This window comes from Salvia hispanica, chromosome 3 (assembly GCF_029641045.1).
Source record: "Salvia hispanica isolate PSC_SH4W2 chromosome 3, Shi_PSC_v1, whole genome shotgun sequence".
NCBI classification, from domain to species: domain Eukaryota; kingdom Viridiplantae; phylum Streptophyta; class Magnoliopsida; order Lamiales; family Lamiaceae; genus Salvia; species Salvia hispanica.
The window spans coordinates 13554879-13579434 of record NC_142694.1 but is presented as its reverse complement, the minus strand read 5'-3'; the positions used below and the strand labels follow the sequence as shown (position 1 = coordinate 13579434).

At 38.9% G+C, this 24556-nt stretch overlaps 3 protein-coding genes and 1 pseudogene across 7 annotated transcripts; 2 read left to right on the top strand and 2 right to left on the bottom strand.

The window, feature by feature from the left end:
* Nucleotides 1-2432: 2432 nt before the first annotated feature.
* LOC125214635 (GTPase LSG1-1-like) lies at nucleotides 2433-6691 on the bottom strand. Of its 3 annotated transcripts, none has more exons than XM_048115740.2 (8): nucleotides 6363-6691; nucleotides 5958-6059; nucleotides 5791-5877; nucleotides 5252-5345; nucleotides 4631-4687; nucleotides 4297-4376; nucleotides 3064-4210; nucleotides 2433-2580 (listed from the first exon to the last, which is right to left on the bottom strand). In XM_048115740.2, the coding sequence occupies exons 1-7, from the start codon at nucleotides 6581-6583 to the stop codon at nucleotides 3082-3084; spliced, it is 1770 nt and encodes a 589-aa protein (XP_047971697.1). In that variant the 5' UTR covers nucleotides 6584-6691; the 3' UTR covers nucleotides 2433-2580; nucleotides 3064-3081. The 3 variants fall into 3 exon arrangements, with proteins under 3 accessions (XP_047971697.1, XP_047971698.1, XP_047971696.1); XM_048115741.2 differs by having other exon boundaries at nucleotides 2445-2575; XM_048115739.2 differs by lacking the exon at nucleotides 2433-2580 and having other exon boundaries at nucleotides 2957-4210.
* A 4327-nt stretch (nucleotides 6692-11018) lies between these two features.
* Nucleotides 11019-15187, top strand: LOC125215146 (Outer membrane OMP85 family protein). 2 transcript variants are annotated; one of them, XM_048116471.2, is made up of 11 exons: nucleotides 11021-11210; nucleotides 11277-11343; nucleotides 11430-11471; nucleotides 11537-11681; nucleotides 12120-12278; nucleotides 12383-12453; nucleotides 12538-12616; nucleotides 12703-12818; nucleotides 13251-13398; nucleotides 14310-14379; nucleotides 14962-15187. In XM_048116471.2, the coding sequence occupies exons 1-11, from the start codon at nucleotides 11177-11179 to the stop codon at nucleotides 15114-15116; spliced, it is 1086 nt and encodes a 361-aa protein (XP_047972428.1). In that variant the 5' UTR covers nucleotides 11021-11176; the 3' UTR covers nucleotides 15117-15187. The 2 variants fall into 2 exon arrangements, with proteins under 2 accessions (XP_047972429.1, XP_047972428.1); XM_048116472.2 differs by lacking the exon at nucleotides 14310-14379 and having other exon boundaries at nucleotides 11019-11210.
* Nucleotides 15188-15407: 220 nt separating this feature from the next.
* LOC125215145 (protein IQ-DOMAIN 5-like) lies at nucleotides 15408-19560 on the bottom strand. Of its 2 annotated transcripts, none has more exons than XM_048116469.2 (7): nucleotides 19413-19560; nucleotides 18757-18851; nucleotides 17734-17991; nucleotides 17417-17644; nucleotides 17195-17308; nucleotides 15905-16406; nucleotides 15408-15833 (listed from the first exon to the last, which is right to left on the bottom strand). In XM_048116469.2, the coding sequence occupies exons 2-7, from the start codon at nucleotides 18838-18840 to the stop codon at nucleotides 15685-15687; spliced, it is 1335 nt and encodes a 444-aa protein (XP_047972426.2). In that variant the 5' UTR covers nucleotides 18841-18851; nucleotides 19413-19560; the 3' UTR covers nucleotides 15408-15684. The 2 variants fall into 2 exon arrangements, with proteins under 2 accessions (XP_047972426.2, XP_047972427.2); XM_048116470.2 differs by having other exon boundaries at nucleotides 18757-18918; nucleotides 19413-19555.
* A 1190-nt stretch (nucleotides 19561-20750) lies between these two features.
* LOC125209270 (E3 ubiquitin-protein ligase PUB23 pseudogene) lies at nucleotides 20751-21769 on the top strand (annotated as a pseudogene).
* Nucleotides 21770-24556: the final 2787 nt, after the last annotated feature.

Sequence of the window (24556 nt, the reverse complement as noted above, 5' to 3'; positions counted from 1 at the left end):
TTATTGTGAATAATGTATAAATATCTAAACTATTACTCTCTGGTGATTTTCTCTAATTATTTTGTTGAAATTAAAAGATACATACCAGAGATAGATTTTTCCTAATTATTTTGTTATTTTGTTTCACTAATTACGTTCTATCTATCCTAATAATACATATTTATCATTACTTTTATCCTTGTATGAAGTGTACTTGTTCAATATATATGTTGGATATTCTTCATGTTTTATGTATTTATTATTGAATAATGTAATTGTGATTTTCCTAAACAAATTATTTGTATATGAAATATGTGTGTCTAAACATGCATGGTAATATCAAAATAGGATAGTGATAAAATGCAAACTCATATATTTTACAAATTCTAAACTTTTAAATATAGTATTAATACAACGTCAACATAATGTCAACACAGTATAAAATTTCAAGATTTTTATGTCATCATAATGTCAACACAATTTTTAACACAACATCAATCGTTTACACTGTATTGATATTTTATGTTTCTACTATTTTGTTATCTGTATATTTTCTAACTGTTCGTATCATAATTTGAAGTTTTTACAATATTTAGAGTTTGTATTTGATAACTTTATATACATCTATGAAATGATATTTCAAAGTAGAATGATAGGTGCATTATGTAAGATCCATGCGACCCGAATAAATTAATTGATGGATAAGGTGCAAATATGCCCCTATGTTTAATTCTTTGACAACTAGCATTATTCGTTTACTTTCATTTGTTGAAAAATAATTTAAGTAAATATATTTATTCAGCTATAATTTGTACGCATGGGGCATGCCAAAGGCAAGAAAGCACCTCATGATAAATGTATTTTTTTTTTAATGATTCAACGGGAATAATTTTGTAAATAATCAGAAGATATATCTAATTTTTCTCTTATGTAGTGTGTCCGCCAAAATTCGAATCCAAATGAAATGACATAAAAAAATATTGCAAAAATTTAACTGAACAAAATAAATAATGGTCCTCCGTACAAAACTATATCAATTATAAAGACACCTTGAATGAAGTATATCTACCATTTTTCAAAGGCCATCTTTAATAATTAACGAAGACACATTAAAAGACAAGGGCAACATAGAAAAATTTGTATAATCAAGTGAAAAGGGTCCAACAACTATTAATTGGAGGCTTTTATCCAAACACACAGCTAATTTATGTGGACCATGCTAAATTGATCATGGTAATAGGCAGTTCTTAAACTCTATGATCTCTATCTTACTTATTTATTCTTCACTTTTAGTTGAAGCATTTATTCGTTATTTATTACCGTAGGTTTGTGGTGTAACCATAATTGATGCTTTCAAATTAGTCTCCCCAAGTTGTTGAATTTTGTCAAATTAGTTTCAAATCTAGATAAAAATATTACTCCATGATTGATCGTAATAATGAATCAGAATAAATAATTAAAAAAAAAACAATTCTATAATATTTTGGGCTTTGTCCAGGCACCAGCATTAAGAGTATCCACAACAACGATAATTCTTTTTGGAAGTAGAGATTGATTTTTGAAAAAGTGAAACGGAAGGAGTATATCAAAATTTTTATTAGCATATAAATTTAACTAGGATATGATTCAAAAAAAATTCTATTTTTGACTAAGTTCCATATGAATTAGTATTAATTTTTAATTAATTAAAGTATACGTAAAACATAAGAAAGAAATTAAAAAAAATTAAGATATGAGAGTCGTGAATAATGGAAGAGGATGAATAAATAAGAGAAATGTTTGTTGGATCAACTACACCTTTAATTTGCATGGTCAACTGCTCTTCCACACAACTACATTCTTAATTAATCCAAAATATCTACATCAATTGATGGGTTAAATATTTCAGCTTTATCATTTATGTGGTTATCATGCATTTGAAAAAAAAAAAAAAAAAAAATTTATCTTAGACCTCTATTTAAAAATAACCTCCACTTAAAGAATACTAGGAGTAGTATTTTTTTGAGCTGCAAAGATATTCTTCTATATTATGATTTTTTTATTTTTACAGGAGCAATACATAACAAAAGATATATGGAATTTGGGTGAAAGTCAACAACTAGAAGTATATATTACTATCGAAAATGTTAGAGAAATAAAAAAATAAATAAAACACAATAAAAGCACACATTTTAGATCATTTTTTTGTCAAATAACTCTAACATAGATGAGTTATCTAATCTACCAGACTACCCGTTACAAAATTTATAGTTTCGACTAGCTAGGTTGCAGGGGGAACAATTTCCAAAACCCTGATAATTCATCGTATCCATATAACAAACCCTCTTTCGATATCATCCATCGACACGAGGAGATGCATCTAGCGTAATCTCTATTAGCATCATACGCATCAAAACGGTACCAATGCACGTTGTCCCACTGCACCTCACAGTAGAACAAAGTCGTTCTCACAAAATTGACACTGAAACTCCATTCCATGGCGTCGCCCGCCTCCAAGATCCGGTGGCTGAGGTCGTCCTCCTTTGACCGGCAGTGCACGCTCAGCCGCTGCCCCAACTCCAGCTCGTTTATCACTTGGACGTGGACTCTTGCATCGCTACTCTTTGTTGAACAAAGTAGAACAAAGATTGTTAATGCGCCAACAATTTTGCTATTCACAACTAATTTGGTGGCATGCATTTTCAAATTTAGGAGATGGGATGTGGGATTTGCTTTGCGAATATCACCCTTTTATATAGAAGAGTTTGAAGGAGCAAAGAAGATGAACTAGCTACTTATCTTGACAAGATCTTTTGTTTTTCCTTTTACAAGTAATGTGTCACAAACACAAAGGCAATGCATATTTTTTTATAAATTTTTTGCAAATGAGATAGTATGTTTTTCTTTAGAAATGTAATCTAATAAATTAAATTACAAGTTGCACATTTTTCGTTACACAGTAAGTGCATTGCATATTTATACCACAACAAATGAAGCATTTCCCACAAATAAGTACTACTACTAGTTTGTAAAAGTAAGTATCACACTAAACAAAACAAGGTCAAAATTCAGTAAAGAATAATGGGGTAAGAGGAAGTATCTTACAAGAAGAGGGACCCCCTTTCAAGCAATAACAGGGCCTCTTCCACTTGCTGGCTTTTGGACTACCCTGACTACCGCCATCCCGTCTCCATCGTTGTCTTTTACCCTCCACGTCCTATCCTTCTTTCTTTGGGGCTTCTTATGCTGTTTATGAGGTTTAGTTTCCCTTTTCTTAACAGCAGTCTTGGCAGAAGTCAACCCATTGTCGATGTCGAAAGAATTCAGATCACTCAGCTCGTGCTCCAGACCAGCTGCAGCTTCATCTGCAGCAACTGGAGGGTCTTCATCGTCAGATAGGTCTGATTCATGTGGAGAGCTGTGTTCGGTTGCATCCTCGCCATCATCTTCATCATTTGATATATCTGGTGGCATTTCATAATGGGGAAGCTTCCCATCAATGTAATCCTTGAGCATCAGGCGTGAAGCTTTGGTCTCATCTGGTAGTCCACTTGAGGCTACATAACCACGAGAGGCACAGTATGCTCTTAGAAGCTCTGCTGCCAAAGGGGGCCGTGATTGTAGCTCGTATGACTTGGGTTTTGGCAATTTGATTTTGTAGACGCTCTCAATAACGGATCTTGGCACTCGATCTGCAATCACCTGCACAGCCGCACGGTGCTCTGTCAAGCGATCGATAGGCAAGACCCCAGATGCAATCATCTCGTATCTTGAACTAGTGAAGGATGGAAACACCAGTCCTGGGCAATCACAGAGAGTAAGTTTCTCGGATATTATCAATGTCTGGAAATGTTTGGTCTTTCCAGGAGTTGAGGTTACACCGGTCCTCTTCTCTCCCACCAAAGCATTGATTGTGGAACTCTTTCCTACGTTGGGATATCCAACAAATCCGACAACTACATTGCGAGGTGGTGCGTGCTCAGAAACACTTTCATCATGAGAATGCACGTCTGATGAGTCCACGTCAGTGGACTTAGATCGGCTTCTCTTTAAGACAATATTCTCAGCTTCAGCTTGCAGCCGCGCAAGTAGCTCATCTCTACCATATACTTTCGTTCCAGAATTAGCTAAGTCTTGCTGGGTACCAATGGACAAACTGAGCTCCTTCCCCTCTAAAGCAGCAGTCGCAGCTTTAGCCGACCAGAAAAGAAAGAGAATACCATGTTCATGGAAGTAATTAGCCCATTGTTCCCTGCACAAAATTCATGCAACAAATCTTCAAAGAACTAAAGAGTGGAAAATTCAGGGAATCAACACAAGCACTGTAATATTACCAACCTAACAGAGAATGGCAGAAGATCTGCCTTGTTCACGAGGAGCAGAGTGTTTTTGTGTTCATCAATCTCTCGTGCATATTCCTATAGTTTAGTAACATCCATGCCAGGTTAGAACATTTACGCAAAATATGTACAGTAAAATGCAAAAACCGTCACCGAGCTTTCTGAAAATAAGTAGAGAAGGCACACGTCTAGTTGAGATTGTTATTGAGCAGCAATTAAAGCCAGTGCTATTCGCACTTTTTTTAATGTTGATGACTCATCCAATAGAAGTTCTTGATAATTATATTACAAAAGGAAACAAACATTTAATTTTATCAAGCTTGCAATAATACCTCTAAATCAGGGCAACGGTAGAAAAGCGGGTCTCTTGCATCAACAACCATCACTATCTTCAAGGACAAACAATTGAAAAGGGGTCAGCAATCAGCAGTAATTATTAGCATGGTATACTAATTAGAAAGTGAAACATTTTACTTTTGATTCTAGGCAAACAATTCAATTTTTCCTAGCTTCGAAGCCCATCTTCACTAGATTACACATCACTCTAGGCATTTATCATCTTAAAACCCACAGATATGAGAAAAAGTTACTTGAGACAATCTTAAGTCGTATACTTATTAAAAAATACGATGCATTCTCATTTGAGTTAAATACTTTCTTCCTATTGATTCAGCATGTGTTTGATATGTTCATGCACATTCACGGTTAACATTGTTGTTCCTTCTTATTCCAAATAACTGTGAAGAAAGAAATTCGTGAAAGTGGCAACTAGCAATCAAGATAGAATCATTATACTTTTTTATTGTGAGAATCTTAAGAATATAGTGCAACTCCTCTCATCTTCAAGCACTTAGCTAAGTATGTAAGTTTGATACAATTAAATGGCATATTAAGGCAGTATAGCCGTTCATAAAATTCAGAAAAGAGCAGCATTTTAGAATCTATTGTCTCACCAGATCACTGCGTTCAAGCACTCTCCAAAGCTGTCTCCAAATATCCAGATTTTTCTCAAATGGAGTAAGAACTAGATTTTCATTGTCCTCGAGCCTGCCATGAAAAGAGTATAAACGCTAGCAAATAAAAAAATCAACAACATATTAACTTCATAAACCCTGAGAGGTAATGCACATTACAAGACTGCGAGAGTGGCCCTATTCAACCAGAGAAAGCTATCAAGAGGCTTAACACACCAGGAAACGTCTACATGTATAAGTGGGGCATGCCATATATGTATGATTAACTTTTCCAAAAAAAATCTACTATCTCAACTAGAAAACAGTCAAACACATAAATCAGACATAAAATAACCTAAATAAGATTGTGTCAGAATTCAGGAGGAAAAGATGATTATAAGATTATAATACATAGGAATATAAAGGAATGATAAAAAACCACAAACACAATAAGATATGAACAGTTGAACACCATATCATCATGGACCATGAATACACTGCACAGATCCTATTTGTGTTATTATCTCCCAAATGCTGACCTTGCAAGACTGCGGCGCCACTCTAGAAATGCTCGTTTTTCATTATCGTCAAGCTCTTCAACAGACATTTTAGCATTCCATGGTGGCCTGGATGAGACATTTTAGCATTAAACCCTGCACAAACAAAGGAGAACAAAACAAAATTTAGACGACAAAACAAACCATACCTTCGAGGAATACGGAGACTGCTGGCGTGCAAAGCTTCCTCTCTCTTCTGTTGCTCTTTTCTTTCTTCTGGTGTCATATCAATTGTGCCGGAAGCAGAATCCCTGAAAGAAGACACACAGACATAATTAAAAAGCACAAACATATAAGAGAAGAAGAAAGAAAAAACTCAGAGAAAATGACCAAACAACAATAATTTAGCTGAATTAGTGACTATAAGAATAACTGAAAGGCGTGAAAATTAACGCAACCAACAATGCAACTACTAAATCACTTTTAAGTTGTTTCCACAGCAGTAATTTTGATTACCTATCATGGAAAATGAAGAATGAACAACTCGACAAAGTTAACAATTGAAACAAACTAAATCAAAAACCTAGTTGGAAAGTAGAGAAAGGGAATCTCACAAATTGATGGGGAATTGGCCAGGATTGAGAGAGGAGTAAAGGCGGTGAGCTTCGTCGGCCTGTTCGATGACGGCTTCGATGTCGCTGACCTCAGTCACGGATTCGAGAACCTTCTTGTGCTGGCTTCGGTATAACTTGCCTTTCTCCTTGGTCTCCCTTATCATCTGATTATGGTGCTTCACTAAAGCTCGTCCGAGGACGATTTTCTCTCCCTTGGGCATCTTGATCCTTTCTCTGAAACTTGTTGGGGCGGGGCTGAAGGCCGGAGAGGATGGCGGGGGCGAGCAGTGACTGTGGTGGCGGAGGGCGATAAATTTGTGGCTTTGTAGTATACCTAATTATACACATTAATACATTAAATTAATTTCTTTATTTCTCTCATTCACAATTTGACTTAAACAAATCACAAATCACAAATCACAACAATAGTATAATTATCTAGTTCAAAATATATCTTTTAGAGATTAAAAATCGTAAAAACAGTTAAAAATGAAAAATCTTAAAAATATAAAACAACAAAGTCTCTCATAATTTAACCTCATTTTCCATTAAGAGCATCTCCAATGGTAGGCTAGCGACCGGCTAGCCGATTGACGTGGCTAGCCGGTCAGTTAGCCGAACTATTGGAGCAGGCTAGCCGAATTTCGGCGAAAAAACCGGCCAAGGCTAGCCGATTGCGTGTGGCTGGCCGATGCGCTGGCCGCCATTATGGCGGCCCAATCGGTCAGCGACGATTTTTAATTTTTTAAAATTTTTTTAAAACCTATATAAACGCGATTTTAGTTTCATTTTCATTTGCACCGCTTGTTTTAACGAGTTTTCTCTCTCTCTAACTTTCTGTACAAGAGCATCATCGAGCGATGAGTAACGCGGGTGGTAGCAGTGGTGGGGATGCTGAGGAGTACGAACGGAGGATGAACGAGGCTATGAATGCCTACATGAACCGCGAGATGGAGCGGTACATGCGTAGGGTGGAACAGCAAGCGATACCTCGCCCTCCACGGGTTATCCACCGCCGAGCAGTGATTGATCGGGATCACGTAGCTGCACATCAGCGGCTGTACGACGACTACTTTTCAGAGAACCCGCGGTTTCCCGCAAACATGTTCCGGCGGCGTTTTAGAATGCGCATGGAGTTGTTTATGCGTATCGTTGGCGCATTAGAGCGTCGATATCTGTGTTTCCGCTTCAGGCACGATGCGGTTGGCAGACCCGGCCACACCTCTATTCAAAAGTGCTGGGGTTTGGAGCCCCTTGCACAGCGGAAGACTTGTACAAAACAAATAAATCAGACGTGGGATCTATTTGACCGATTATGCGATTAATCAATTCACATGTTAAACAGATAATTGCATACTAGAACGCAAATAATTCATGCTCATGGAAAGTAAATCCTAAACATGATTTCTACGGTTTAGAGTTACCGATTTGATTCTCCAAAGAATCGACGATTGCTTGCGCCTTCTCCACGTGATGATCTTCAATACTAGACCACGGATCTTCTCTCTGGTTCCCGAACTGTATCTCGATATCAGGGTGGGCTGATCTTATCAAAATACTAGGACTTAAATAAAGAAGACAAAATAAATCCTTTTGGGAAAAGGTGAAGAATTCGAAATCCTCCACAGCTGGAGAGTTCAAAATTTTCGAAAATTTTGAGAATAAAAATTGTGATTATTTTGTCTCATTTATTCTCCTATTTATATTAAGTTCCTTTTGGGCCCAAACAGGGATCTATGGAAGGTTTTGGATATGGGCTCGCCCAATTAGCTTTTTACTAATTAAATTGAACCCACAATTTAATACAAGCTTATATTGGAATATTACGAGCAGCCACTACAGAAGTAATATTGAACTCTCCCCATCCAAATCCGAAATTACAAGTAATCCGGGTTTCCACTTTTATTATTTATTTCCCACGCTTAAGATATAAATGTCCATTAATTAATTAATGTCTGCTATGGACTTAATTAATTAATATCTTATTAATTCCAAGAGTGGATTTAACAAGAAACATTTATTTATTATTCATAGAGTAATAAAACTCCAACTGACCAGTTTTCCGAATAATAAAACCTTGTTCGAGCTCCTCTTGAGGACATTATCAAACGCGCACGTTTCAACATAATAGCAATCCTAGCATCGCTAGATATTAATCACCACTACCCAATATATCAGGATTATTGGGTTGCGAAAAACCCGCACCATTTGATAAGTCTGCATAATCAATACCGTATGCTCAATGCTAACATTTGTAGATTAAGAAATACTCCCTCCGTCCACGAATAGGAGTCCCGTTTTTCCATTTTGGTCCGTCCACGAATAGGAGTCCCGGTTCATACATACCATAAATGGTAAAGAAACCTCACATTCCACTAACTCATTCCACTCACATATCATTTAAAACTAATATATACAAGTGAGACCTCTATTCCACTAACTTTCTTCCACCCACTTTTCTTAACATTTCTTAAAACCCGTGCCAAATAGAAATTGGACTCCTATTCGTGGACGGAGGGAGTAGTATTTTATCAAGACCTAGTCTTTCAGTAGATAGCATAAAGACACGTCTTGCTGTTAGATCCGTTCAGTGCTATACCACACCAATGTCATCTTATTTCAGTAAGGCTTAGAAATATGCGGACTGACATTGCAACCTTTCACGATAGGTAGCCAAAGCCTATCTAGGTTGTGAAATTCTTCTTTTTCTTTTGCAAAACATTGCATAGATCTGACCGTGTTACCTTAAAGTGGACGCCGCCCACAACCGGTCTACTAAGCAAAAGACTTAGACTTTGTTTACTTCTTATGCATTTAAATGTATGTAAAACATCTTATAAATGCACAAGCAAACACAATGTAATAATAATAGTGATTCTATTCGTGCGAGACTGCTCGAATAATACTGAATCGGGTTAAAAGTGGATTGTAGAGTTTTACGTATACAAGCAAGATTCTATTCGCGCGAAACTTGCTCGAAACATGCTTTTCAGTATACCAAACCTAACAAAAAGTGCACGGCGGCAATCAGGCAGTTGGCCTACGGATGCGCGGCAGACATGTGGGATGAGTACCTCCACATCGGTGAGTCGACAGCCCTGGAATGTCTGAAGTATTTCTGTGAGGGCGTGATGAACGTTTTCGGTGAGCAGTACCTTCGAAGCCCTACTCCCGAAGATTGTCAGAATTTGATGCAGATGCACGGGGAGAGGCATGGGTTCCCCGGGGTGTTAGGCAACATAGACTGTATGCATTGGGAGTGGAAGAACTGTCCGACTGCCTGGAAGGGGGCCTACACGACCGGCTACAAGTCAAAGAATCCCACGATGATCCTCGAGGCCGTAGCTGATTACCGGCTGTGGATCTGGCACGCGTATTTTGGGGTAGCCGGGTCGAACAACGACCTCAACGTCCTGAACTTGTCTCCCCTCTTCAACGAGAAGTGACAGGGCGTCGGTCCAGCCGTCTCGTTTGTGGCCAACGGCAACCGGCACGATATGGGCTACTACTTGGCGGATGGGATATACCCTAGGTGGCCTGTCTTTGTGAAGACGATCAGGCACGCAAGTGATGAAAGGAAGGCCTAATTTGCGGAATGACAGGAGTCGGCGCGCAAGGACGTGGAGCTCGCATTTGGTGTGCTCCAGTCTCGATTAAGGGTCCAACGCGTTTGTGGGATGTCACATGCGTTTCCCAAATAATGTACGCCTGCATTATCCTGCACAACATGATCGTCGAAGACGAAGGCGTACAACTGACTAGTTGGGCCAATGACGATGAAGCCGGTCCAAGCCACGGAACGGCCACCCTAGCGTACGACATGAGGTACCTCTCGATGAAGCCGACCGCCTCAAGGAATTTGCCGACATGCGCCAAGTGGATGCTCATATTCAACTCCAAAAGGATATAATTGAAGAGTTGTGGGCACGGAGGACTGCAAGGCGATAGTTTTTTTTCTTTATTATGTAATTTTTTTATCTATGTACCTTTTTTAATGCAATTAATGAATTTTCTCGTATATGTCTCGTAAATTTAATTCCGTAATTTGATCGTAATTTTAATTCCGTAAATGTAGTATTTTTTGAATTATTTTTATTGCGGCTGGCCTATGGCTGGCCTAAATCTGATGTGGCAGATGGATTTTTAGTGCTGCTGACGTGGTAGGGAGAGAGAGTAGCTGGCCTATTTGCATTGGAGATGCTCTAACAACACTTTAGTTATTCTTTCTTTTTTATCTCTTTTACTCTCTCCATCCAACAAAATATATGCATCTTTTATTTTCGTTCGTTCTCCAAAAATAGGTGCATTCCATTGTTGGAAAGTCATATCAATTTAATAATGTGTGTCTTACTATCACTATTTTAACTACCATTTTCCTCCTCTCTTTTACTTTATCATATTATTCTCCTCATTTCTCCTATTTTATTAATTTTATTTTAATTTTCGTGGCATACATATCGACTATATTGTTATGGGAGCGAGAGAGTATAATTTACCAATTGTCTCAACTATAATAATATTGTAGCCCAATGATGGAAAAGCCCAGAAGAAAAAGATCCGAAGTGAAAAGAACGTTAGAAGCCCAACACAGTCCACGTGCGATTTCAATCCCCTCCTCTCAAAGCAAGAGATAAATTCCCCACAAAAAACGATTTTATGCCTTCTTCTCTTTCCCTTCCAACGCCTTTTATTAACGGCCAATTTCTGAGCCCAAGATTTCTCCATTTTCCCAGTTTATTGCCTTTGAAATACTATCAAGATTTTAGTTTGATTGGCGGAGAGAGAGGCAAACAAGGCCGTGATATGGTAATTGGATGGGAGCACAGAAAAGCATTCACGCCGGCAATGGTGAGTGTTCCCTCATTTCTTCAGATCACTGGACCACCTCTTTAATCTCATTCTCATTTTGTGTAGCCAAGGTAGAGTTCAATGTTGATTTCACACACAAACTATGTGCTGCTTTGATGCTTCCTTCTCTCAGGTTTGATTTGATTTTCTTCTGTGTAAGTTTTCTTCTTTATTTTTCTGTTTTATGATTATTTCATTTCATTTGCTTGTGTGAAACAGAAATGCGGGTGGATGGAGTCCACTTTCACTCGTTATTGGGAGGTGATTTTTTTGTTATGATGGAAATAATCTGGTTCCTGGTATTGAACTGTTTCACCTCTTGACAGCCTTTGCATAAAGCATCCTAATCTATTTGGGAAGAGTGAGAAGCTTGATGTATTGTGGGATAAAGGACTCTGTGATTCCAATATATTGGTTACTTACCGGAAGCCGAGACCGGAGTGGCTTTCGCAGCATGCCTTCATTATTCAGGTTGCTATCTTATTTTCTTGGATTCTTGGCCGTTGAAGCCATTTTTGTATTATTAAATTATTTCTATAAGCTTACTTTTTAATAAAGATATAATAAAGATAATTTATAGGAGTATTTGATATGGAAGTCATAGTTGATTAATGGATTCTCTTCTCTTCACTATTTAATGATCACAAACATGAAGTTTGGTTCTTAGAGAGGACTTTATTTGTAAGTACTTAAAATTATAAGCTAAAATAGGACTTGGTATTGAATATGCATTGATGTACTTGTAATGAATGTCTTACTGTCTTAGTGGGTTGCTCTCCATGGATCTGTTTCAAGAATATGAGCTAGAGAGTGATATAAATATTCAACGACAGAAATTTTATGTACTTGTAAAATCTTCACTTTGTTTACCAAATATGGATCTAATTTAACCATAACTTTGCTCTCCAGCACTCCATTTCCCCCGAGATAGGAATTCATGGCATCCCCGTCGAAAACCTTTCTCGTTCAGCAAGTGGAGGTGTCAATCTTAGTCGTTTATCCGCTGGTGTAGACCTAAGTGAGCCTGCAAGCTCCAATTGGAGCAGTAAAACCAGTATCAAGTTTGAGGTGTGTCTCGGACTATCACTGAAAGTTACTAGGTTCTATTGAACTGCATTTCTGCGTCCAAATATTTGTTTCTTTTCTCACATGAACTGAGAAACTCAATTCAGCATGTTCGTCCTGTTAATGATGATGGCCGGTCTATTAGCAGAGATCTTCATGGTTTTCCAGTGACTTGCAGGTAGGTTAAGCAACTACTGATCATTTCTGTCACTCTTTTTCTTTCCATGACTGATGAATTTCCTGCTTGATACTTGTTCCCCAGTGGCGATTATCATGATAGTATGGTAGTGCTCAAACAGGAATCTCGCTTTGCCAAAGCAACTGATCACAGCTTTACTCGAGTAAATACATATTTTTCACCAATAAGTATCATGCAACAATTTTTTTAGTCAGTGTCTTGATGTTTTCTATATGAAATTCTATGTAGTTTAGCGTGCAAATTGAACAAGGGATTCCAATTCTTTCCAAGTGGCTAATCTTTAACCGATTCAAGTTTGCTGCTTCAAGGGGTATACGGCTTGGGCCTGCATTTTTCTTGACAAGGTGATCAATACTTGTAGCATATGAGTTGGTATTCAAATTGAGAAGTTGAAGTTATTAAAAATGGAGAACTGGAAGAAGAAACTGTCTTCCACCCATTTATTAAGAAACTTTATTTGATGAATAACACTAAGACACCAAAATAGCATGGTGGTGTTAAAACCATACTAGAGACCTCAACTCTCTCTCTCTCACACACACAAAAGTCCGTTGTTGCTTAAGAATTTGGAATATGATATTGTTCTTTAACAAGGAAGAACTTGATTCTGCCAAAGTTCTGAATAGGAAGTTTGATATGAATTGTACTTTCTAAATAACTCTTATTCCAGAAAACCATCTTTATGTACCACATATGGTATTTCTATTTATATTGATCTGTCTCTTATAACTAATGTCTACTAATGTTTCTTTTCACTTGTAACTTCCCCGTTACAGCCTCACAGGCGGCTCGATCGTAGGAGACATAGCTCCTTATCAAGCCTTTTCCATAGGAGGACAAGGTAGTGTAAGGGGCTATGGTGATGGGGCTGTTGGATCTGGCAGATCATGCCTAGTTGCTAACAGTGAATTGACACTACCACTGGTATGTTATTTTGTAATTTTATCAGAAGAAAGTTAAACTGCACTGTTTTGTTCTTATCCTTTACTGTGACATCATCCTTTTTCGCTTAAAATCTTGATAAGGATCCAGATAACTAAAAGAAATCAAATTACTGCTGAAGATTGCAAGTTTAAGTTAGGTTGCTGCTTTTGTGACAAAGAGACACGGACGTAACACTATATAAGCTCTCGAAAGTCCTGCCTATTAAAGAGCATAGATTTTTTGTTGTCAAGCATTAATTTTCTGTGTGTGTGAAGAAGTAACATTAAGCTTGATAATTGAAGTTTCTACATACTAATACTCAAGTTTCCAAATTCCAAAAGTTAAAGAGGTTTTATTGGATGCCTAGTTGAAGAAAGAACCAGTGAAAATTCCTTGTCATGTGTAGCCCCTATGGTAATAGTCTACCAACAATAGGTTTGGCAAGATGATTTATAATGGATCAGGAGTGGTGAGATTTTGGTTCAGATGAGTCTAGCTTAGTTGTGCCTTGTTTAATCGTATTTCAGATCTGAAGTTTGTTGGTATTGATACTTTGTATGATGGGATGCTCTATTCACAGTTGGGTGATACGGTGCTCATAGCTTAACTGATAAACAGGCCCCACTCAAAAAAGCAACAACAAAATAACCAGAAGAAACGAAAAAGAGATATGTACTTTGCCAACTTAAATAGGAGACATTGGTATACCATTGATTTTTTCTTATCTACACTGGAGAAGACGCTGCTTAACAAAAAAAAAATTATTCTTAGTTCATGTGATCTTTGTTGTAATTGTTTGTGAACAAGATCAGCCTGGTGTCAATTTAGGTTTGAATGCATTCATATAAGGCAGCTAAAGATTTATTTTCTGTTTTCTCACGAGCTTAATAATCCCCCTTCCCCTCTCTCAGAGCTCAATGCTTGAAGGTGCTGTTTTCTTAGACTGTGGATCTGATTTGGGCTCTGGCCATCATGTCCCTGGTTAGTTTCAACTGGCTAACTTTCTTCAACATTGCTATACTCACATTAAAACTTTTAAGCTGAGGCATCTGATTTTACTGTTTTTCATTTTGTCTCTGTTGAAATATAGAAATCATGAGATATGGATGTTGCTATGATTATTCATTTTGAAATTTTGGAACATATTTATGGGTTTTAGTGAGCAAGACTATTTTGGTGGAAATGAAGAAAAAAACACTGCAAATTGGTTAATTAGATTTGGAGATTCATCTAGTATTATCATTGCTGTCAATCATTTGATTGGGAAATGGATATAATACATTTATGTTAAGTGTTATTTTTCTGAAGAATATGTGCATCTCAAATTCTTGGGGCCTTGTCTGATTAGAAAAAGATCATCTGTGCCCACTAATTGATAGCCTTGGAACTCTGTTTATTCAGTATATAGCTTCCCTGTGCTCTTCATCTTTATGAACGATCTAATGAACATCCTTCTATTCTTGTGTTATTTTCCTTCCCATTTCGATTCTATTCTTTTGCATAACTTGCATCTATACCGTGTAAACTAAACAGTAAACACTCATCATTTTGTTCCTTTTTCAGGAAACCCATCTCTCAGGCATGGTAAACCAGGCAGCGGTGTTGGTCTGGGATACGGGCTTCGATTAAAATCTCACTTAGGACACTTGCAGGTCGACCTTGCTATGAATTCTTTTAAACAGAAAACTGTGTATTTTGGGTTCAGTAACGTTTCGTGATGAATTCTTAAGCCACATATTGGGTGCAGAAGATTAATATTCAAATACTAGCAGATAGATATTTTTTTCTATTTTTCCCATTTCTAGATTTTATTAGGTTGATAATCGTGATTTCATTATCTTTCACTTGACTTGTAGAAAGCTAATATTTCCGATAATAAATCATATACAAATATAATACGGCTTCTGTTCGTTTCTAATACAGTTTAGTTTATGCAGACAAATTATCTAAATACATTTACTCTTCTCTACGCTCAGTAAAAAAAAGCACAAACCAAATTCCAAGACAAATTTGAGGGATAAAACAGTGGCTTACATATACAGCTTACAACATATACATATGAATCTCAAGGCAAGGCAAAGGCAAAGGCAACAGCAATCGATCTATTGACAGAAACAAACAACGATGCAGCCGTAAACAATGCTAATTAACCAATAAATACACATTTTCCGCTAAACAGTGACACTACATTCTTATTCTGCAACAAATCTCTCACTCATAACAAGAAATGTGCTCTTTACATAGAATCTACAGCAGCAGTAGCTGCTTGAGGAACTTGTGCCATTCCTAATGATCACTTTGTCGCCTAAGTTTAGAGGACTTGGCATCAAGCCCGTTCGGCTTGACTTTGTCCTTTACGGGGTTGGTGGCACTAGGGGACCTTCTAACACTAGTTTTATTGAGTGACTTTACTGGTTGGGCCGCTTGCCCCAGTCCTGTTGATATTAGATTGCACATTAGGAAACAGATCAAAATATAATGGGGAGAGAGGGGGAGGGAGACTGACCACTAGCAGGGAGAGATAACCGCTTCTTTCCTTGTCTATCCGTGTGAGTGAGCCTCTCTTTAGGATTACTATGTGATCTAGAAACAACCTTATGTGATGATGTGGCTTCCTCAACCAAGTCTTCAACAACTGTTTTAGGTGCGGAGGAAAGTGAGACTGCTGTTTCTTGCACATTGAGTGACTTGTTGGGTGAAGAACTGCAGCCTTCGGAGTTGGAAGCAGCTCTTTTTTCATTGGAAAAAATGGTGTTATTACTTGAACGTGAATGATCCTTCCCATTAGCAAGTTTCTTTCCTGTGGAATTGAATTGAGTTGCAGCTGCATTCTTCATATCGGCCGGTCCATCCTCAGAAATATTGACACCATCTTTGAGATTAATATCTAGAAACCGGTTTTCCCATGGGCGCACGGCCATCCATCTCTCTAACCAATTCCAGCCCCAGTTGCTTTTATCAGGTTTAAAGCCAGAATGTGTAACGTTCTGTCTTGACCCGGCTTGCCACTGCATTACAGTAATCTACTTGAGGCATATTTCAAGGTGACAAACTAGCTTTACATATACATGTTAAAAAAATGCTAGCTGCACTATAATAATAAAAAAAATTATGACAAACAAACAATAAAATCATCTTCCAAGTTTAATTACTCCCTCCGTCCCCCATTTTGTGTAGGGCATGGGTTTTAAGAAATGTAAAGTAAAGTGCGTTGAAAAGGTTAGTGGAATGTGGTTCCTACTTATATATATTGGTTTTATAATAAAATGTGAGTGAAATGAATTAGTTGGAATGTGGGACCTACTTAACATTTATGGTAAAAAATGAAAGTGGACGATAAATGGGGGACGGACAAAAATGGCAAAAGTGCACTAAAAATGGGGGATGGAGGGAGTACATAGTTTGACAAAAAAATTCCATTTATTTTGAAACAGGAAAATAAAATTACTACTACATCTTTAAGTTTAACTCAGACCCTGCTTGGAAGAGAAAAACTGGATCTTCTTCTGGATTTTGGACAACAGGGCCAAGAAAGGCAAGGTAAACCATATCCTTCTTTCTTATATTCATTCACTTATATAAATAAATCCCCGACATGTTTTAAAGAAATAAAGAAATATAAACAACAGTTTTAAGAGAATAAAGAACAAGAAAGAATTGGTGCGACATGTTACAATTATTATCTTTTATATTATAGTAGTAATATTCAATTATCTGCACATTATGTAATGGATGCTTTTTTTTCAGTAATAAAATGGTCAAGCGACATACAAACTGAGTATAATAGAATGCGTACCTGGTTAGCTAAAGCATAGGCCATTGCTCTTTCACGTTTTGCAGCTGCTTCCTTCCTTTTCAACAACTTGGCTTGAATTTGTTCAACAGATCCAACACTATCACACCACCCTTCCTAGTTTGCAGTCAAAAGATGGAGATAAATCTTAAGCAAGGGGGTCCTAAAAAATGCAGTAGTGAGTTAGCTAACAAAAATAATTATTTTTATCTAGAGCTAGATTACTTCAATTTCTTTAACATTAGCCTCGTGTTCAAATTGTTGCTGGAGTTTCTGCTGCACTGTCTGAGTCTCTAATGCGATGCGAACACGCCTAGCTCGGACACGAGCTTGAACTCTGACTAAAGCTTGCATGCATCGGAGTGTAATGGCAGCTTGCTTTCTTACAGCATGACCCCTGACAAGAGCTTGAAGCCTCACTAATCCTTTCAAAGCACGCAAAGCTCGTCTTGCCTGATAGACAAAAGGAACAGTTTGCGAAGGAATAAATGCAGTGTGTAATCTTGCTATGAAAGATTGGACGTGCATTGCTGCCCAATTACCAGAAATCCTTTAAAGGCTGTCTGGATGCGTATTGCTGCCCATTCTTCTCCAATATTCTGTTGAATTTGAGGCATATTTTGAACCTGAAGTGAAGTAGACGGGGAGCTAGCTGATTCTGAGACCGACTGGAAATTCGTTGCTTTGGTTTCATCAATTGATGTGACCCCATTTTGATTGAACTTATTTTCAAGTACATGACTATCAATCTCAATGGAGTGTTTTCTTTGGTGGCGACTTTTGCCAGTACTCCCAGATCTCTGTATGTTTGAAAAATTCAAGATTGTAGGTATGAAATGTTGATCAAATTTTATACCATTAGGGACCAATCTACACGTAACTATTTTAAAAGGCCAAAAGATTTTAAGAGGTCTAAGCATAAAGATACAGCCTTAATTTAAGAATGAAAATTTTGAATTGACACATATGGATCAAATATAAAAAGAAATATGTGCATATCTATGCATATATACATGCATACAAAAAGAATATGTTTTGGGATTTTAATTGAACTTGATGCTTCTGATCAATGGTGGGACTCAGGAGTACATGCTGGGTGGATCCGTGAACGAAGCAATGCATGGTTCAATTGGCAAGCAGGTGGCTTTTAAAATGGATGTGAGAGGTGGAAAGAGAAAGGCAAACATTCAGAATGAAAAAGTATTTCCTTTTAGACACATCTTCTTTAATCTGATCAAGAAAGTCAAAATATGAATTATTTTTCCAACAAGAACAGGATCCAAGAAGTTTCTGAAGTATAAAGGTAGACTATGCAGATAACATATTAACTAGTACTACTCCATATAACAAAATGAAGTTAACATTAATTACTCAACATATAGGGCAACTAAAAGTTTCTCCACTAATGAGCAGTGAGATTGTCCTTGTGCAGCTTTGCCCTAAGACCACGTAAACTAGCTTAAAATATCAAGAATCCAGAAAATAAACAACAGAATTCAGACAATTCAAAGAAAGGAACCATATCGGTGGTGTATAGGGGAGTATAATCACAGGACATAACCTACATTTTCATCAGCCTCGAAAGATTGTGATTTAGCAGATTTCTTCAAACCAAGCAGTGTTCTGATCCATTTCTTTGGTGCACCCATTTCTGTCAGTCCTGGTACAAGGAAGTTATAGGAAGATCATAATTTGCCACTTCCGTGAAAACCACTTCCCCATCTCCACTGTTGCAGCCCATAAACGAAAAAATGCAAGGAATTTAACAGCCTTATTATGCTTAGACTACACAGACTAATTACATTAAATGTGAGCTCCTCATATTCATAATAAATATGATTGTGGTATTCCCCTTAACCATAGAAAGAAGCAGAAATTTCCACAGAAATTCTTAACGCACCAAACCAGTCTGGAAGGAGCACACTTATACAAATGTAGTAGAACTTATTTTCGGTAAATCAGCTTAAAATCCCAAAAATAAAACCAAAATAACAGAAAAACCAATGTGAATCCATCAACAGTTACAGAGCCAAACAATAGCCACAATGTACCCAAATTTCCTTCAATCTTTTTCAGTACGATCCTCAGAACACAGAAAAAAACAGCTCCCCAATCAAAACTAACCACAAAAGGTGCTACATTTCCAACTACGAGTACTGATTGACCGAATCGAAGCCAAATCCTCCGAGCACGACGAAATTGAGAAGGGGAAGAGATTTACCTTTGTAGCGAAGCACGGAATCGGGCAGGTGTTAGAATGAAGGAGAAATTACGGCGAAAACATGGTGAAATGAGTGTTGAATTAACAGATCTGAAATCCAAATTTGGAAGTGGTAGACAGTTTCATCAGCGCTGAGAGTTTTACTGTGTTGACGGGTTTTGAATTTTTATTTTCACTAATTAATTTTTACTCACTCCTAATTTATTTGGAATTATTATTATTTGATTAATTAATTGCGCCATATCCAGTCATCTACATAAATCCAAATTTATTTTTCAATAAACATCAAATTAATTACTAATTTTACTCCATTTATTTATACTCCTACTATACTTTTTCGATTATGCATATATAGTATATCCAAATTAGATATTGACTCCATAAATATTTTATCAATAATTCATATGAAAAAATACAATAAGATTTGCTTATATATTAAATAAATACGGTAATATATTTGTTAAGATGGCATGGAGATACTATTATATAGAGCTTTTCTACCTTTATATTGAGTTTAAGTATCATTAAAATTTTGGATTTGAATCTTGACTAAGGGCAGAAATGAACTAATGTGCAAAACAAATTGTTTACTTCAAAAAAAATGCTGAAAATTATTTGCACAAAGATTTAGAATTTCTTACATAAGGCTTGTTATACAATACATTTCTCCAAAAATAGATATTCTCGACTGGATCAAGCATCCTTTCTATGAAAAAAAATGCCATGAAAGGCCCCTCCTTCAATTTTCAAAATCAAATCTTTGTCTCTTTGTTCAATTCAAACACAATACAATACTCGACAATTAGGCTCGTAATAAAAAAATAACACGTGCTATTTCGGCGGCGACTCTTAATACATCATACAGTTGAGATTCATTTTATCATTCATCCCACTCTTTGAAGTTTGAATAATACAGCTAGTCTTCACCAAATTGTCTTAACTATTTTCTTAAATAATAGTAGCAATAGATTTGAAAAGGCTAGATAGTCAAAATGGCACTCATTGTGGGCTCAATCCAACACCGACGTGGTTGCTTTTTTCCCCATAAATATAAAAAGTCTAATTTCTTAGTAGTATTTCTCTAGCTTTTGTTTGAGTTTGGAAAAAGTCCACCATCAATTTCCCCTCTCTCTCATTTGAATTCAAGCATGATAAATGGCTTCACCATTATTTCTCAACTTGCAAACTATGCCTAAATTTGCATTATATACTACTATAATATATTATCCCACTCCTACCACAATCTCCACCACTCAATCTCTCAACTCTCAAGGTTGCTAGAAAATTCAATTCAACCCATGCATACTCTCCTATAAAAATACAACTACTACTATTATCATACTAAGTAAATTGAAGTACTCTATCAATGGAGGAAATAGAAACCCCATGCTACTTCCTCTGCCCCATCTCAATGGAGCCGATGATCGATCCGGTCACCGTCTCCACGGGCATCACCTACGACCGCCACACCATCGAAAAATGGCTATCCTCTTCCAAAACCCCCACCTGCCCCGTCACCAAACAGCCCCTAAACCCCTCCTCCGCCGCCCTCACCCCCAACCACACCCTCCGCCGCCTCATCCACGCCTGGCCCCACCCCAAACCCACCCAAATCGAGCCCTCCGATTCAGATTTAAAGTCCTTCTTCACCGACAATACCAGCATTCTCGAAACACTGATCCAACAATTAACAACCGGCGACACCGGAGCCCGAGCAAGAGCGATGACCCTAATCGGAAAGGCCTACGCAGTGGCCGACCCGATCCACCTGATCGGGGCGGGGAAGGAGGTGTTCGTTGAAGCGGTGAGGATGATCAAAGAGGGGGTTTCTAAGAAGGCGGCGGTGAGGCTGGTGGTGGAGCTTTGCCCGTGGGGGAGGAACCGGGTGAAGGCGGTGGAGGCGGGGGCGGTGGCGGCGGTGGTGGAGATGCTGCTGGAGAGCGGGGAGAGGAGGGAGTGCGAGCTGGGGATGGCGGCGCTGGAGCAGGTGTGCAGGTGCGCGGAGGGGCGGGCGGAGCTGCTGAGCCACGGGGCGGGATTGGCGGTGGTGTCGAAGAAGATACTTAGGGTTTCGGGGGTGGTTAGTGATAGGGGGGTGAGGATTTTGGGGTTGATTTCGCGGTATTCGGCGAATTCTAGGGTTTTAGAGGAGATGGTGGAGGTCGGGGTGGTTGCTAAGCTGTGCTTGGTGTTGCAGGTAGTGGCTAGTCACAAGACTAAAGAGAGGATTAGGGAGATTTTGAGGTTGCATTCTAGGGTTTGGAAGGAGTCTTCATGTATACCACCTCATTTGCTTTCTTTTTATCCATCTTAATTAGTCATCTCATGCCAAACATACATGGGATGTTTTCTTTTTATTCCTAAATACAATTGACCAATGGAGAAGCCAAGAAATAATGTAAGTGCATCAAGGGAATTTTTATACGATCCTCACTCTCTGTGTTACTAAATGTGTGCACTCGAGAGTTCACTGTGATGCGATCTTTAAATTTCTGTTCATTTATACCTAGAGACCTATGTAGAATTGACTTATACTATGAATTTATACATGCTAGAAAAACGATTGTTATAGTGTCAATATAGTAGTAATGTTTATGAAGGAGAAGTGAATGTCAAGACAGCTTTCTCTGCGGAGGATGTAGTGCATGTGATCTATATAATGCATAATGAATAGTGGTGGAGCTTTAAATAGCCATGCCGATGCGTAAACATTCATACCATATAACTAGCAAACTTCTACTACAGTCCAGAATATTTTAGTCAATCTCTAGTTGATAAAATGTTATTTAATTTTGTTTCAGTCGGCGGTATGTGAAAATAGCAATGTATTTAATGTGACTATGTGAGTTCATATTCATAAATATACACCCGATGTAGCAAGATCTGCATGCCATGCAAGTAGAACCGATTTTGTTGATTTAGGTAATATATATATGGGCCATGCTTGGTGCCAGAGAGCCATCTATATATATGATTAATTATATATTCATGTTATATTGTGATGGTACTAATTTTGACCCCCTCCTTTCGCCATTTAGAATAACAAAATTACTTCTCCAGACTCCAATTATATGTTAAGGAAACAAGATCACTACAAAATCGATATAAATCAAGATATCCGAGTTTCAACATGCCCTCACATGTATGAAAATAAGTCACTTACCCTAAAAGACATCTTAAGAATAAGAGTGTATCCAATTATCTACAAGAGAGACATGATTTTGTTTTATAGAAGAGACATGATCAGCACCAATTTAATTCGAAACAATAATTGAGGATTTTAACACGCCCCCACACATATGATCGATCCAAAATATACATCACACGTTTACACTTAGAAACAAAGAAATCTAGCATCAACTAATTGGATCAACTTTGACACCATTCCAAAATGTTACTCCTTTTTCTATGATCTTAAATGGTCTCATAAAAAATGAAGTGTGGATGATTACTCAACATGTAGCTGGACCGTACGCGTTGGAAATTAATATTGATATATAAGAGCATCCACTATAGGTGGATGCTTTTTGGCGGACAACTTTTTTTTTTTGTCCATAGCCCCATTTTATTTGTCCACAGCCACAAAAAAAAAGGTGTCCGCAGCAATAGCGGACACTTTTTAGTGGACAAATTTCACTTTATTGTTTTTGTTGTATATTTTAATTCAATTACAATTAAAATTATCGGACAATAAATAATAAGAGAACGAGATAATAATAAAATTAAAAAGTGCGATGAGACCAAATATTCGTTGTATTCATGGATACCGGAAAATTACACAACGAACATTTTAAAAAAAAACATACAAAAACAAATAAAAACACCGCCACCATCTACTCGGTGGCGGAGTCGGAAACCTCTGCCTCATCTTCGTCGCCCACTCCCTCCGGCGCCGCCGTCCCTGCCCCCGTCGCCCCCGGTGTCGCCCCTGGACCAGTCAGCCCCAGCTCCTCTCTGATCCTACACATCAGCTCATAGTATATCGCCTTGGTGATCGGATCGGTGGACGACTCGTAGAAACGGCAGTTATCTTGCAGTTGTTTCATCAACTGCACATTCAGGTTCCTGTTCAAGACCACATGGGCCCCATGGTCCACGGACTGAGCTCCAGAAGGCGCCTGCTCGCCCCGCGATCCAGACGCGGCCGACGAGTAGCGGGAGGAACCTGCAGACATCCGGGTGCTGCGGATACTGGCCTTCTGCCCCGGAGGGCGTGAGCGCCTGGTGTGTGTATCAGAGGGCTCCTCCGCTTGGGCGTCGTTGAGGTCGATTGATTGTCCGCCGCTGCTGCTGCTGTAGTGCCCGGCTCTGTTGCGTCTGTTGCGCTTCGCCGCGTGACCCTCGGTCTCCTCTGCACATATGGCCTTGAATTTCGGGCAGTTCTCGAGAACGAGAAACTCCTCCCAGTGGTTGAACTTAGGCTTATATAGCGCGTTGTATTGGGACACAGACAGAGCCTTCACGTCGGCTTCGTTGCGGCCACTCTCAGCGGTGAGAAGGTTGTTGCCGTAGATGCCCGCGAACTTCTTGGTGGGTGTCAGAATCCTCCCAAACTTTTTCCGAAGCTGTTCCGCGTCACGCGGTTTGGCGCCTCTCGGCTTGAACTCATTGTAGGTCAACAAGACGCGCTTCCAAAAGCCCATCTCGGTCTGATCGGTGCCAACACAGGGGTCAGATGTGACGGCATCCCATGCCCTCACCACAGCAATCGACTCGTCTTTGGTGTAGTGCCTGCCCCAACTTGTTACCGCCGACTCGCTACCGCCGCTGCCGCTGCCATCCCCGTATCCGTCGCCGCCGCCTCTCCCCCCACCGCCGTCGCCGCCGCCCCTCACCCCACCGCCGTTGCCGCCGCCCCTCCCCCCACCGCCGTCGCCGCTGCCCCTCACCCCACCGCCGTTGCCGCCGCCCCTCCCACCGCCACCGTTGCCGCCGCCCCTCCCACCACCGCCGTCGCCGGTAGATCTCGTCGGCGGGGTCTCCGGTAGGCCCGGACTCATCAACCCCATCATCTGCTCCAGTGTGAACCTATCGAAATCAGACAAAGGAGTCTGGGTGCGCTGGAAAGAGTGAGAAGGGGTATCCGGTCGCGGATGGTTGTGCGAGTCCATAGTCGGTCGATAATCTCCAAACGCCGAACGACC

Coding starts and splice junctions, on each gene's coding strand:
- LOC125215146 (XM_048116471.2), top strand. CDS start 11,177: ATGGGAGCACAGAAAAGCATTCACGCCGGCAATG. Junction 11,211..11,276: donor AAGCATTCACGCCGGCAATG/GTGAGTGTTCCC, acceptor CATTTTGTGTAG/CCAAGGTAGAGTTCAATGTT. Junction 11,682..12,119: donor AGCATGCCTTCATTATTCAG/GTTGCTATCTTA, acceptor TTTGCTCTCCAG/CACTCCATTTCCCCCGAGAT.
- LOC125215145 (XM_048116469.2), bottom strand. CDS start 18,840: ATGGGTGCACCAAAGAAATGGATCAGAACACTGCTTGGTTTGAAGAAA. Junction 17,309..17,416: donor CTAATGTTAAAGAAATTGAA/GTAATCTAGCTC, acceptor ACTGCAAACTAG/GAAGGGTGGTGTGATAGTGT. Junction 15,834..15,904: donor GTTATCTCTCCCTGCTAGTG/GTCAGTCTCCCT, acceptor TAATATCAACAG/GACTGGGGCAAGCGGCCCAA.
- LOC125214635 (XM_048115740.2), bottom strand. CDS start 6,583: ATGCCCAAGGGAGAGAAAATCGTCCTCGGACGAGCTTTAGTGAAGCAC. Junction 4,688..5,251: donor TGCTTGAACGCAGTGATCTG/GTGAGACAATAG, acceptor TTGTCCTTGAAG/ATAGTGATGGTTGTTGATGC. Junction 4,377..4,630: donor ACCGTTGCCCTGATTTAGAG/GTATTATTGCAA, acceptor ACTAAACTATAG/GAATATGCACGAGAGATTGA.